This window comes from Opisthocomus hoazin, chromosome 4, assembly GCF_030867145.1.
Source record: "Opisthocomus hoazin isolate bOpiHoa1 chromosome 4, bOpiHoa1.hap1, whole genome shotgun sequence".
Taxonomy (NCBI): Eukaryota; Metazoa; Chordata; class Aves; order Opisthocomiformes; family Opisthocomidae; genus Opisthocomus; species Opisthocomus hoazin.
This window is the reverse complement of record NC_134417.1, coordinates 68,324,150-68,339,599: the sequence shown is the minus strand read 5'-3', so window position 1 is coordinate 68,339,599 and position 15,450 is coordinate 68,324,150. Positions and strand designations below refer to the sequence as shown.

Sequence of the window (15,450 nt, the reverse complement as noted above, 5' to 3'; positions counted from 1 at the left end):
GCTGCCACCAAGAGAGAGGCTGAAATACCTACTCAGCAGCTACCTGCTCAGCAATTACCTCTTCTGCTTGGCTCAGACAGTGGCCAGGCAGCAGATGTGATTTGTCAAGCCTAGGCTGAGCTGCTGCGTGGCTAGGTGATCATAAAGGCACATGAAACAGAGCTCAGGTTTGGGGAGATGTGTAGAAAAAGATGATGTGGGTTTGAAAGTTTAATGAGACTCAGGTACTGGAGGAGGGTCGGGGAACACTGGGAGAATCTTGGATTTTTGAGGAGGCTTTTGGAGATGTGAGAGATCAGAAGATACATATGGTGGAGTGATCATGGAGGGAGATCATAGAATCATAGAATTATAGAATGGTTTGGGTTGGAAGGGACCTTATAGATCATCTAGTTCCAACCACCCTGCCATGGGCAGGGATGATTTGGGAGAGGTGAGATTATTGCAATAGGAGCATATACACATAAATTAATAGGAGGTCAAGCTTTATTAGTTCAGTTCCTTGTCAAACAACTTGTTTCATACTGTTTTTTGAATATTTTGTAGTGATTTTTTTCTTCTAATGAATATGAGTCGTTTTGAATGATAGGCAAATGATGCAGTGATACACACTTAACACTTTTATACACAATTATTGTCATACTTCATTCCCAGCACTCATCTTCCTGTTTTGTGCAAGCAAGCACCTTCAAAAAAATGTTTAAGAACAAAGAAGGTGCAGCACAATAATAAGAAGTACCCTAGTCTGCATTGCTTTTTAGAAGAAAAACAGCACTACTGGTGAGATGAAGTTAGCAGAAGTACAATACGAGAACTAGATTTCATTTCTTTCTGTAATATATCTAATTATATCTATATCTGTAACACAACTACTGATAAACACATCTGGTATGGACTAGGTATTCCTGGAAAGGTTAAACTTATCAAAGAGAGAAAAAATGTGACAATTTATCAAATTCCAGTAATAATATTAATGGATTCATATTAATTCAGGTAAATTTTTGCTTCATTTTTTCAGATTTTTCTTTGCTCATCTGTAAAACAGAGGAAATAAACAGGGTTCACCAAGTCATAAAGTCTTGTGCCCTTCATCTACAAATAGCTTCCTATTACCTTGAAATAAACTAGCTGAGTTAAGAATATGTAATACAGTTTGATCTTCTCTGATGCAGAGAAGCCCGGACAAGTCATATCTCCTTGTAAGGCATTACCTATTTTGAAAGCGCTCTACTCAGTTGATGCAGAAAAGGCTTGCCTTGGAGTAATCACTCTTCAAAGTTTATGTTCTGCTTTTTTCTCTCTTGCTTTAGTAGTTGTTATTAATATTTTGCATCAGGAACACCACGAGACAAAAATACCAGCAATCCTGGTTTTTTAAGTGATATTAGGAAAAAAATCACACTTTCTCATGAACAGTTTCTGTGTCGCTTTAAAAAATGGGATTGACTTTTTTTAAAACAATAATAAAAACCAGGCCTGATCAGCTGTATTTATTGTTTGATTTATTTCATCCACTTAAAACTTAACTTGTAGATGCAACATAACCTTCTAATCCAAGGACCAAAAATTATGGCTGACATGGTTTGATAGCCCAGAACTTCTGTAGCAGGTAAAATAGGAAGCAGGCTCCTAAAAAAATTTTTTTACCATAAGCACTCTCAGAGTGATGTTCATTCCATTGTTCACGGAGGAATAACAATGTATAACTGCAGATCTACAATGTATTAGCTTCTCTTTTTTTTCCCCCCTTGTTCCTTTTTTCTTTGAAGTGCAAATACGACTTTTGCTGGATATGCTTAGAAGAATGGAAGAAGCACAGCTCTTCCACTGGAGGCTACTACAGGTGCACTCGCTATGAGGTTATTCAACATGTAGAGGAACAGTCCAAGGAGATGACAGTAGAGGTAACAAATGAATGTGTGTGTTTGAAAAATAGAGCTAAGACTGCAATTTTCTGTTTAGGATAAGTGTAATCAAAATTCTTCCAAACTCGAGTTCTAAATGGAAAAAGACAACCTTAAGTATATCAAAGAGCCAGAAAGAAAACACTGCTTATTTGTGGACAGAAACATAAGATTTGGTTCTGCTTTTGGCTTTGGTAACAACCGCTGGTTGGCTGTACTCAAGTCATTTTACTTCTCCGTGTCGTAGTATGGTTTTGTGAAATGGGCGTGCTGGTACTTTAATTAGCTGCTGTGTGCTACAGAAGACTTGCTTTAATTTTGGGATTTGGAAAGCCTGCTTAAATAGCATGCACACACAGCATATCAACTTTTTGGTTACAGTATTTGAAGACTTGTGAATTTCAAAAATTACATTTGTCTCTTTACTTGCATGGCACTGTGCAGCATTGTGTACAATACTTCATGAACAGTGGGACTAGAAACGGTTATATAATTATATTAAATGGTGATTGCTGAATTAACTCATAAGATTTATCTTGGTTTCTTTTGTTTCCCCATTATTTTGCAGGCTGAAAAGAAGCATAGAAGATTTCAAGAGCTTGATAGGTTTATGCACTATTACACAAGATTTAAGAACCATGAACTTAGCTACCAGGTGTGGGTCAAGCTATTTTTACTGATTTTTCTTTCTGTTTTACTCATCCAAAAATAATTAACTTATTGTATTTCATTTATTTTCTTTTTCTAGTTAGAACAGCGCCTTCTAAAAACAGCCAAAGAAAAGATGGAGCAGTTGAGTAGAGCTCTCAGTGGAAGTAAGTATTTGCTGTGATCTATGAATTTGATTTGAAATCAAATCTACCCTTTTATGGCTAAGCCTTTTTTTTTTTTTTTGATAAAGCTTACATCAGTCTGCTGTTAGATGCAATCCCTCCAGTATTAGAATTCATAAGCAGTGGATGAAAGCTAAATGTACAGTAAATCTTATATATTCCAAAGACTCAAAGAGAAAGTAGCATTAGTAAGGGAGAAGCTAATAGTCTGTGCTTACTTCTTTTAGGAGGAACACTGTGTAGTCATTGAAAACCTGCTGCTGTTTACTTGCAAAATATTTAACATGACACGCGCATAAATTTTATTATTTTGGAGGAAAACCATTATGCTAAATAAATGCTGATATCAGCAGGAAAGTGTTTTCACAGTGTTTGTTTCCTCTTACAGCTGAGGGAGGCTGTCCTGATACCACATTCATTGAAGATGCAGTACAAGAGCTTCTAAAAACTCGCCGCATTCTCAAGTGTTCTTATCCATATGGATTCTTTTTGGAGCCTAAAAGCACAAAGAAAGAAATATTTGAACTTATGCAGGTAATACATGCATATATTTTGCTTTTCTAATGTTACTTTTTTCTTGTAATATTAGTTATCAGTGTCTTTTTTCTGTTTTTGTAGTGTAAAACTGATATACCTGCTTTGTATTTGTAACCAGGCTTAGAAAATTAATGCATTTTTATTCCTTTGTGACACAGTAGCTTTTAGTTCAATTTTAGAATGAATGAAAAACAACACTTTGCTGCAAGAGGACAGGGATAAGGACAGGTGGAAGGGGAAAGAAAGAAAATTATTTACTGTTAATCTGCTTTCTGAGGGTAACATTTTAGCTTCAGTCTTCATCTCCTTCTCTAGCTCGTCTTTCCTGTCTTTCCCTACTGATGTGTCTGACAAGCAGGTGGGAGCAAAACTGTGGGAGAACCTGGGTGGCGGTGGCATCAGCGCAGGGGCTGCTGCCACCTTTCCTTTCCCTTTCCTTTCCCTTTCCTTTCCCTGAGGACACTCAATATGTGTGAGTGAAGGGAAGCCCTGCTCCGCACTGGAGGACGGCATTTAGGCTGGTAGAAGGGTCGGCTAGAAGGGCAGACATTTTGGGATAATTTGGTATTTCAAATTGTATTGTCAGGAAAACGTATATAATTCTGCTCAGTATTTAAGGTGTAGAGCTCTGCCTGATACGCATTTCACTGTAAAACTGTTTTACTCTGTGTTTATTAACTGTTGCAGACAGACCTAGAAATGGTCACTGAAGACCTTGCACAGAAAGTGAACAGGCCTTACCTTCGGACTCCTCGCCATAAAATCATCCGTGCAGCTTGTCTTGTGCAGCAGAAGCGGCAAGAGTTCCTGGCCTCTGTGGCCCGTGGTGTTGCTCCTGCAGACTCACCCGAAGCACCTAGGCGCAGGTAATCCCAACAAAACACTGCGCCAGTCAAACAAGTTCTGCCGATAGCTGCCGAAGTGGGTGGACCCGCCGTCATTCTTTGGCAGTGAGATAGAGTGGAGTTGATAAACGTGGTGGTTGTAAATCAAAAAGTGGCACTTTCTTGGACATTTAAACGGTGTGGAGTTACAGTTTTTCACTGAGGAAAAATGTATTTGAGAACCACTGCTCTGTATGTTGCAGCCTAAATTGCTTCCCCATTTGTGATATATTAATGATTAGATGTCATGGCTTCCATTTCACTTTTTTCCTTCAAGATTGTAATGAAATACCTGGTACACTCCAAAAATCTACAAGTTTTTGCTAAAAATATCAAGCAGTTCTGGAATAGTCAATTTAATTGTGTAGTTTTCTAAATGAATTTTGAGGTAAGAATTAAGGCAGAAGACTTGTTTAGTTACAGTTGCAACGTTAATTAGATGTTGGTAGATTTTGAAGCTCTGGAGGTTGTTCATATGTTGTTCTGCTTCTAAACTTTATGGTATATCTCTTCATTTTGTAGCTTTGCTGGTGGAACATGGGATTGGGAATATTTAGGATTTGCATCCCCGGAGGTAAACTATTTCTTGTTTTTTGTTAACTTAGTTCTGCATATTGTAGAAACACAGGTATGGTTGCAGTCTGCATGAAGAGCTTCCTTATTTTGATTCAAAGCATTTCAAGTTGGTTTAAGTTTACCATTTTATTTATTCCACAATAGAAGGAAATATATGCATAGCTAACTGTGCAATGACTCTAAACAATGCCTTTAATATGGCTATAGTTATTTAAGGTGGCATTAGACCAAGCTGTGTCTATTCATCATTTTCCAAGCACATAACCGGTTTTAAAATTGTATATAAACTGGTGTCTATGTGCTGGGGAACCTTCAAGTGCTAAAGATATGAAATTGTGTAGATGGCTTTTGAATGCAGCATCAATTCAGCAGAATTTGACAACAAGTCTAAGAAATTTCCATCCTTCTGTAACAACCCAACAAAAACATACAGGCATACACCTAAACATTGTTAGCCATTTGAAATGTTTCTTTTTAGGTATTGAAGCAGGATGGAAATTGCATACTCAGATGAGATGATCTTCTGCTACTTAACCAAGAATGAAAATTACCATTTTTAAAGTGAATATTGCACTATCTGTATATGGGAAAGAGTAAATAATTTTCAAGACTCTTCACTAAAATATGAGAAGCTTCCTGTAAAGCTTTCCTTTATCATCTTAATTTTTGTTTAATATTTTGAGAACATTAGATTAAAAGCATTCAGTTAGAAAGGAAGCTTTATTTCAGTGTTTTCCTGGTGCTGTTTCTTTCTAGCTAGTTATTTTAAAGCATTCTGGAAAGCTCCATGTAGTTTTTCTATATATTTCCTTTGCTATTGTTGTTGGTGAGCATCACACTGGTGAGAAAATAGCTTGCTTCTCTACAAAAAGATCAACTTTCTTCTCCTCTCTAGTTCCTTCAGTCATTTCTTTTGAAATAATTCCACATTTGATAGTGTCCAACTCATTGTAATGTTACTGTATCATCAGTGGAACTGGTGATGAGAAAAAGCTGATAAAAAATATGTTGATCAGCTGTTTAGCAGTAGGTGCCATTGCAGTTGTGCTTAGATGATTGCTTATGAGTTTTTATGATTTGCCTAAATGTGGCACTGTATGATTCAAGTTGGTTTCATTGCTACATAGCTATTAAGGATACTTGCAACCACCTATGCTAAAGGAATTTTGTAGAATTAATAATGGTCATCTTTGTTTATTTTAGTGATTTCACTACAAAAATTTTTATGTAGAGCTGTACTTCTACTGACAAGTAGTAGAATGACTGCGTATACCATATTATTACAGAAAACGAAATCTTACTCATTTTAGCAAGGAACACTGGTTGTTGTAGACTATTGTGTGAAACCATGATGTTCCTACCAAACAGAATTGAAACTTCTTTAGCTCACATGTATAAAATTGTTCCAAGTAATAAGAATAAAATTTTATTAGTAATCAAGATATCTTTGTAAAGGTTAAAAAGCAACCGAAAGTTAAATGGCTATTGGTAAAATGTATTATTTTATTGAAAACAGATGAAAGATAAGATCTGATATAATTAATAAATCTTAGTGTTCAGTGATCACTTCCCATTATTCCTTGTCTGATTCATAATCATATAATTATATATTTTTAAAATAATTCAGTTATATTGTTCTATATCAAGTTTTAATTTTCTGTTGTTTGGGGCACCACCTTCCGTTTATGAAATTCCTGAACTCCCTAAGAGCTGGAAGAATATTTTAGAGAAGAATCACTTCATGTTTGCCTTATTTTTATGTTGTTCCATAGGCTAACAAGCGTCTACTACTAATCACTGTTGAAGACAGAATATTGTCTGGTCCAGTACTGCTGGTTTTGTCTTCTTACAGTTTTCAAAGATCTTCTTACATAGATAGAAATCTGACCACACTGATGATTTTGTGACTTCTTTTTGGCTTGCATATGTCATTATGAATAAGAACTTGCTCTGAAACACTTTGTGGAACAACAATATAACATCATAATACCATCAAAATTAATAAGGTCATTGTGTAAGAGAAATGACACTTCTGGATTTAAGTTTTAGATACTTCAGATGTTGAGATATCCTAGGACGAAGAGTTAGTGTAAGAAAGGAAAGCTAATGGTAATGTTATCTTTCTCAGTTCATCTGGCCGTATGTAGCCTTTGATTACTGATTTCCCAGCTTGGGGCTCAGGGAAATAAATAGCAGTACTCCTCTCTGAAGAGAAGAGCTAGTACCTGTGTCTATATTTTTAATGCCTTTTGTGAATGAGTAACTGAAATTAACAAAAGATCTTACCTCCACAGTCAGGTTCAGCATCAGCTGTATTAACCAAAAAACATCTGGAAATTTGCCTTCAAGCATAAAATTAGTCTCTTAACATTAGGAAAGGTATGGAAATCAAAACATTTATTTCCAAGTACTAAGATAATTAACCCTTGGGATGTTAGCTTGACATGGTCAAAAATAGTCTTTTCCATAAATGTTATATAAACTGTCCTGGGTAAATGCATGCAACATGAGAAAACTACAGGCGCAGGAGCTCAAATCTGTATGGTATGGCTCGTTAGCAGCTCAAGTTGGGCAAAAATAGAGGGATTTGTAATTCATGGAATAAAAACCCATCAAAGACTGTTCAGTAGAAGAGTATCAGCTGTGGCTTAAGAAATTCCTGAGCCATAGTGTCCTGAAGGCTGGGAAAAGTATAACAAGTCCCAGTGTATGTCTGCGAGCTTTCTGTAGTCTTCCAAAGGTTATTTTCTTCTGGCAATTGCTGGCAACAGGGACTCTGAGATAATGTATTGGTCTGATTCAGATTAATTGTTTTTATGTTCTAAAGTCACTAGGTATATATTTATTAAAAAGTATGTCGATGTGTGCGTATATAAAGTTTGGCGTCAAAGCTTTTAAACAAAAAACGTGTACTTGGAATTCTTTAAAAAGGGAGATTGCAAGTATTAAAATGGTAATACATTGAGTATTTTTCTTTGCTAATTTATTGTTTTATACATTTAGGATTACCTTGGATTTTTTTTTTATTATTTGTGTTAAGCATTGCATGATATAACTTGCAATTTATTCTTCTGAAAACAGGTGATTTTATAATAAACATATAAAATCACACATTTTTTATAAAAATGTGATGCTTGCTACATCAGAAAAATATTACTGCATGCTGCCCTGTATTTTGTAACCTTTGGTTTATGCAGGAATATGCTGAATTTCAGTATCGGAGGAGGCACAGACAGCGTCGACGTGGAGACATGCACAGTCTGCTGAGTAATACTCCGGATCCTGATGACCCCAGTGAGAGTACATTAGGTAAGTTCCTGCCTGGGGCTGGTTTTTTTCTCTTCCTACTTCAGAAATTTCTAGTAGTGACCAGAGTGTTTGTTCTTCTGTGGAGACGCTTTAAAGAAATTTCAAATACATTGCTGTATTTTCCAGGATACAACATAATGGCTTATTTTTGTATTTTTCTATGTGATCTTAGAAATGTCGCTGACGACATTGTGGCTGCTCCTTTTTTTTAAAGAGAAATGTGTTGATCTTCCCACTAACAACTCGTCAGCTATTTAGAGCAGGTTTGCTTTTCTGAAGAAATTTTGAAGGGCATGTACTTCGTATGACAGTCTTATCTCTATACCAACTGTTTTATGCCAGTTAAAAGGACCAGTTGTGCATAAAGAGTGTAGAAGAGGGTTCCCCTGCTGCAGGCCTGCTGGAAGAGAGTCATAAGGCTATATTCCAAAACCCTGCTTAGAAACTCCTGTATTGGCAAAGACAGCCAGGAAACACGTTGGCGTAAACTACAACTTCCAGCACGCTGCTCTTCTAAGCAGTGCTATGGCTGGTAGCGCAGACCCTTGAGGTCACTGAAACTCGGCTGTCTGGGCTGTCTCCGTTCTGCCAGGAGCTTTTGCAAAGGTACCAAAATAGCTCGAATCCAAATCATGCTGTGACGCTGTTTCCTCAGAGCTGCCAGTTGTGTGCTTGGTCTCTAAGCCATGCTGCACAAACTCTCATTGCTGTGTCTCATCAACTTAAGTCCTATACATAGCTTGTCCTTTAAAAACAAAAGGAGATAATCCTTTACTGAGGAGAAATAAACAAACGCATTGCTTTGGTCCTTCCCTATCATAAGTAAAATGCAAACCCATCTTGTTAGTTTGAGGACTAGGATTTGACTGTACGCTTGGATGTCGTAGTGATGACCAGTGCATACTGTGAAAGCATGCAAGAGAGAATTATCTTGTCTCACCTATTTCATTTTGAAGTGGAAAATTCCATTTTCCAAAGTCAAAAGAGTTACATTTATTTTTATTACAGAACAGTTTTTCTGGAAACAACATTTTACTTCTGGTTTTTTGTTGGCTGTTTTAAGAAAACAGCAATGTCAGTGATTGCTGAGGTGTACACTAACGACTCTAATTGTGCTGCAATGTTATGGTAAAAATTAATGTAACGTTAACATTACAGCTGAGTTGTTATCTTTGAAAGAAAAGAGAAATGGGCAAACTTTGGTTGAAATCCACCTGTAAATGCATCCTGTATAGTGTCCACATGCAGTATTTTTGAGGACTTTCTATAAATCGTGTATGTGCCTTAGAAGCACTTTGCCGCTCCTGCTAGTGGGTTCCTGCTCCTGATGGCATGCCCCATCCTTTCAAAGAGAGGAAGAAGGGTATCGAGAGCAGAGAGGCACAAATGAACGAGGCAGTCACTCCTACAACAGTGGGACTGGTGTTTTGCCACTGTGTAAGAGTTGATGTGGAAAGGAGTGTTTTGGATCATTTAGTTCAGAGTGAATAAAGGAGTAAAATTACATAGCTGGAATCCAAAAGGAAGGAAGAGATTCTGTCAGTAAATAGCAGTGGAGAAGACTTCCTCACTGGTTTTTCAACTGTTTTTGTTTCAATTGCCCAAACAGACACTCAGGAAGGTGGCAGTAGTAGAAGACATGGCACCTCCATGGTGAGTTCAGCTTCTATGGGTATTCTACACAGCTCTTCGCTTCATGACTATACCCCTGTCAGTCGCTCTGAAAACCAGGATTCTCTTCAGGTATCTCCCCTAATCTCTTTTCCATTCTCTCTGCTTTGCTTGCCTTCCTCTGCTCTGCTTTTCTGTGTCATTTTGTCTCTCCACAAATTTTCTTAATTCTTCAATGAGAAAGGGAGAATCTAGGACAACAAATTCTACATTCACACTGGTAAGAACTGCTAAACAATCACTAATATAACAACAGTCACCTTTTAAATTCTAGTGTCGGCTGTGTCAGTAAAAATTGATTCTGATAAAAGACATCTAGGAATAATGAATTAATTTCAGATGTGAGCCCAAATTACTTTTAATCCAAAATATGTGATGAAAGTTTTATTCTGAAAGCAACCTTATATATTTCCACAGGCTCTGAGTTCTTTGGATGAAGATGACCCAAACATCCTGCTGGCTATTCAGTTATCATTACAAGAGTCTGGCTTGGCCATAGATGAAGAAACTAGAGACTTTCTAAATAATGAGGCATCTTTAGGAGCAATAGGGACATCTTTACCTACAAGATTGGACTCTGGTCCCATAAGTATAGATAACCCAAGAGGCGCTTTGAGCAGCTCTGAGCTGTTAGGACTTGGTGACAATCTGATGAGACTGGGTGCAGGCAGCGATCCATTTTCAGATGACCGTCTTCATTCACACCCCTGCAGCGATACAAGAAGTGGGTTATACTCAACATCTAGTGACGCTGATTCCAGCAGTCAAGATCCCAATACCAATGAAAATCTCCTTGGAAATATTATGGCCTGGTTTCATGACATGAATCCACAGAGTATTGCTCTGATCCCCTCAACAAGTACGGAAACAGATGAGGATTCACATCAACCCAGTACTGAAGATGGGTCAGCAGGGCAACCAAATCTTAGAGACATGGGGCTGGAGCCTCAGGAAGAGCATGCACTGTTTGAGGATGCACTCAAAAACGAAGGCAGAGGAACGCAAACAGAGGAAAGCACTTCTGAAGAAAACATTATTCCAGGTGAAATGGTATCACAAAGTTGTGATAGTAACAGGGAGGTAACAAGCACCCTGGATGCTTCAGGAGATACTTCAAGTCAGACTCCTCAAACCTCAAGTGAATGGATTGAACATGTGCATCTGGTATGAATAAAAACTAAATCTGGAGTAAATGAATGGTGGTGACAGATGGTACAGTACGTGGAGTAAGCATTACGGAGGCTTTGATCCACATAATTACAGCTCTGTTGTACCCGCTGACGTAACAACGGATATTTAGGAGTTCTCTTGAATTGTAGTTCTTTATAATGTGAACCTTTCAAGGAATATCCTTTGCATTTAATTAAGTAGTACTTGCCTTTCTGCTCTCAAGAAAAAGGAAGAAGTAGGTTGTATTCCACATTCCTAATACAATGCAGCATCTGTTTAGCCTTGTTGATGATCCTTAACTTGAAAGTATGGATTAAAGGCATACACTGATTATTTTGGTTGGTTTTCCTAAGAAATAGTTTATTCCATTTTTTTAGAACTCATTCTTTCACCAAAATAACATTTAGCAATTCATTTGCATTTTGTTTTTTTTTCCATAACTTCTCTTGACTCATTTTTCATTTTTGTTAGCAGTGTGAACGGAGGTATTTAATGCTTCTCTTTAGTACTGCTCCAGGAACAAGTTTTAGGGGATATTCTTTCCCATTAAAATCAAAGATTTTTTCATGTCTATTTACAGTCCAAATGTGCCAAACTGTGAATAGTTAGCTGGCAGTAGCCTAATGAAACAGTGCAGTGTTACTCTATCCAACTAATCCCACAATTCTTAGCAGTGAAAGAAACCACTGGGTAGCATTGCTTCTCTAAATTTAACTGGCATGTGTTGCCATGGTGACTGCATTTAATTAAATGTAGCCTGTATCTTAAGTTAATAAAACCTAATGCTGCTGTTAAACAGTTGTTTTAAATATTAAAATACAGTGAGTTAGCAACAGCTATGCTGTATTTTAAGAGACACTTTAATGGAAGTGCAATCATAGTTCTTTGTTTTCATAATTCTACAAAGCATTCTATGCACTAATAGTGCAATTACTTTTAATGATAACATTTTATAAAAATATAGGAATACAGAATTTTCATATATTAGCCAGTCCCACAATTAAAGTTTGAATAACGCATTCTGCTCAACATGTTACGGTGCCTTTGCCTAACACAACTGGATAGTTGCCACAGTTAAACAAGTAATTCAAATTCAGTGTCTGTTCTGGAGTAACTATGCTATTAATTGCAAAGACCTCCATAAAACCACCCATGGCCTTGCCTTTACAGTAAATAACTAAATGTTCAGTCAGTGTTTTTGCATAAACAAAACACTGCTAGGTATTTGTTCAATTGCACAATATTCATTTGCTGTGTGATTACTGTTTAGTGTAAAATAAATAAATAAATAAATAATAAATAAATATCCCCACAAAACACCCTTTTCCTAGTTGTTGTACCGTGAAAAAAAAAAATACTGGTTTTAGATTTGCTTAAGAGCATCGATCTACAGTTAGTGAGATACAATGGTACAGTATGTAATTACAACTAGAGTAAGTTGTTGAAATGGCTGTTTTAATTACATATAATCAAAACTTGTCATAACACGAGCAAATTGCATACACTCCATTTTAAGTTTTGCTTAACTGTTACCAGAGATCTGTTGATATGATATCAAAGTTTATTACTACTGAGTGTGTATAGGCAAGTGTCATGATCGCAAAGTTTATGTATTGATCAATGTGAGTTCAAGTGAGTGTTTTGGTAACTAATTCATGCAAATCCAGCTTTTGAACCTTGCAATCACAAGGTTCATATTAATAAAACACGAAATAAGAATATTTTACCCTTACCCCATAAAAACCTAGTTCATTTTGCAAGCATCTTTAGAGAGAATGGAATAGAATAGTCTCAAATAATTTTCCAGCTTTTCCTCTAGCTGCCCTATTCCTGACATAATCATGAGTCTTTGGACATCTCTTTGAAAAATACCTATTTTAAATTGTTCTATGGTATAAAATCCTTCAACTGAAACAGGTCTTCATGAACTATCATAATGAATTGGTCTGAAAGGTGTTCAACTCACACAGCTTCCTTGAACTGTAATTTCTGAAAAGAAAGATTCTCACAAAAAGATTGTGTCTTGCATTGAGATGTCTTGCAAAGTTACAGTAAGATATGTAAGAGTGCTCTCTGTGAAGCTAGTGAAGTTTGTGGGTTCTGGTTTTTTGTAATTTGGTTAGGTTGTGCAGTATATCCATTGTTTCCGTGTTACTCTTATGAGCATGAAATTAGCCTATTAAATTTGTATTTTCTGGGTACTTATTTTAACACCATAGTCATTGACTTTACAATTCAAAAATAAAGTTTGGCAAGACTATTTTGTAAACCTGTTAATTTTATAATGTAAAAAAATTACTCTAACCTTGAATTGTTATTTGCACTTTCATAGTCTATACTTGATACATTCCCACTTTATATACAAGTAGGATACTACAACCATGTAGATGTTTGGCCAAATGAATGCTGTTAATAATATGTAAAATTCTTTGATTAAACATTTATTACTTAAACTAATTCCGTTCTGTCTCATTACATCTTAGACTTATTGTAGCAGATTCTTAAGACCGATGACAGACATTTTTAGGATAAGTTCAGTTCTGTGTCAGATTAGCTGGGGACCGTATAGTAAGTTGCATGTTTTGATTTATAATTATAAGGTATGTATATTCACTAAATTTAAAATAGACTATTTTGCCTTAATTGCTACAGCCATATTGTGCACTTGTTTTTTGTAAAGAGTAATGCCTCGTCATTGCAAATAGTGGTGCTACAGAGAGCGGGGGGACTAATTTTTGAGGAAGATACTGTTACGCGGTGTTACTTACATGGCACTTAATACCCAGCCTGCCTCATTACCAGGAAATTCCAGACTGCCTCCATTATGTTAACAGGCACTAAACTATTCTGTTCATTGCTACAGTCATTTAATTAGTTTCCTCCAACAAGCATGCCAAGATGCTGGTGAGCTTCTAAAATCGAACGTGCAAAGTTGGATTAGTCACTGCAAGGCACTTTCCGTCACCTGCTGCTGTGGTGTCACTGCACGTGCTGCAGTTAGCAAGGACTCAGTAAGATCGTGAGTATCACAAGAGATTTTGGGGTTTATGGCAGCTAGCACATACTAACAGATATACAGATTTAAAACATATTTTCTGAGGTGTTCAAAATCACAACAATGTGCTTCAAAATCAGACACCCCCACAGCCCAGTTTCGGAGATCTGCTTATCAAGGCAAATTTTGCTATTACCTTCTCCTTCTCTTCCCCTCTCCCAGCACACGCAAGGCAACCCACTGTAGTACTCACGGAGGCTGGTAAGAACGGAAGCCAAACACGGATATAATGATGGCTAGTTTCTTTGCTAAAAATTGTCTAGACAATCTACTCAGAATTAGACAATATCCTGATTATTGTCCTTATTACTCTTCTTTAGATCAGCCAGATGCAGAAACTTGAAAGATGTAGAGAAGCCAGTGATGATGCAAAACCGAGTGTCATTTTTGCCATCTCGTCCTTTTAGCTGAAGAGTAAAGCACGAGATGTGCATCAAAAGGAGGAGACGGATCCCCTGTCAATTCAGCATAAAGCTGTGTTTGCTGTCAGTCTTTGTGTGAGGGCAAAGGAGTGAACGAAGGCGTGACTTTCTGCAATGATACGCTTTGACTCCAAAAACAGGCAAATTCAGAATTTACACTATTCTCCAAATATAAAACAACATAAAACAATTTAAGTAGTTCATAAAAAATTACTAAAAATAGAATAATGGAGTAAAGAAAAAAAGTTTCCTAATGTAACTGCAAAGCCCTTTTTTCCTCAACTCATCGTAGATACTTGAGGTTACATCTCACCAACAAAATGTTAAAGCTAATTCTTAACAGGATAGTGTTATTTCTAAATTGTGCAGGTCTTATTCTTTACAGAAACCCTTTCTGCAGTGAAATACAAACTTGAGGAGGTGTTTTGCATATATTTTTTTCTTTTTAGGTCATTTGCGTGAATATCCAGATAAATGGAATATGAGCAAGAAAATATTTAATATACTCAGATAGATGTTCAGTACTGCAAATACATAATCTTCAGGATTCAGATTATAGTGATATTTTCATCCAAGCATAAGTGTCTTATCCACCACAAGATACTGGAAAAAAGATGGGGTATTTTATCTTGGGGTTTTTACATAAGGTTTGTTCACTACATGAGAATGATTCATCTTTACACAAATAGTTTTAAGGAGTATTTATCAGTTTATGAACGCAGGTGTTTTTCTGTGAGCAACAGTGACCATGGTGCAAATTATTAATCAGTTATATTTTGGCCACTGCACCTCCTGCTTTAATTATCAGGCCCATTTTATTTATAATAACCTATTTGAAAAAAAGGCCTTACTTAGACACTAGCATTTTTACTCTGCAAATGCCACAGTCAGTCTTGCTGTCCACATTTTTTAGCATGGCAGTCCATATAGCCAACATCATCGTCTTTTAAGGGATGCAAACAAACAGCAATGTCATCATATTCATTAGCCAGCCAGGATTCACTACTGCAACTGCAAAGAATACTAGAATATATATCAGAAACCTTTACATGCTGCAATTTAAAAAAAAAAATACATATCGTATTTTTA

At 36.6% G+C, this 15,450-nt stretch overlaps 1 protein-coding gene across 6 annotated transcripts in view; it reads left to right on the top strand.

Annotated features, from left to right (window-relative positions):
* Nucleotides 1-13,337, top strand: part of ANKIB1 (ankyrin repeat and IBR domain containing 1) — a 102,395-nt gene extending 89,058 nt beyond the window's left edge. For 4 of the 6 annotated variants that reach the window (XM_075419346.1, XM_075419347.1, XM_075419348.1 and 1 more), the window contains exons 12-20: nt 1,770-1,904; nt 2,473-2,559; nt 2,653-2,719; nt 3,126-3,271; nt 3,962-4,140; nt 4,681-4,732; nt 7,932-8,043; nt 9,653-9,786; nt 10,132-13,337. In XM_075419346.1, coding sequence (XP_075275461.1) covers nt 1,770-1,904; nt 2,473-2,559; nt 2,653-2,719; nt 3,126-3,271; nt 3,962-4,140; nt 4,681-4,732; nt 7,932-8,043; nt 9,653-9,786; nt 10,132-10,884 — 1,665 coding nt within the window. In that variant the 3' untranslated portion in view covers nt 10,885-13,337. The remainder of the gene's footprint in view (nt 1-1,769; nt 1,905-2,472; nt 2,560-2,652; nt 2,720-3,125; nt 3,272-3,961; nt 4,141-4,680; nt 4,733-7,931; nt 8,044-9,652; nt 9,787-10,131) is intronic. The other 2 variants (XM_075419350.1, XM_075419351.1) reach the window with 2 other exon arrangements.
* The last annotated feature ends 2,113 nt before the right edge of the window (nt 13,338-15,450 follow it).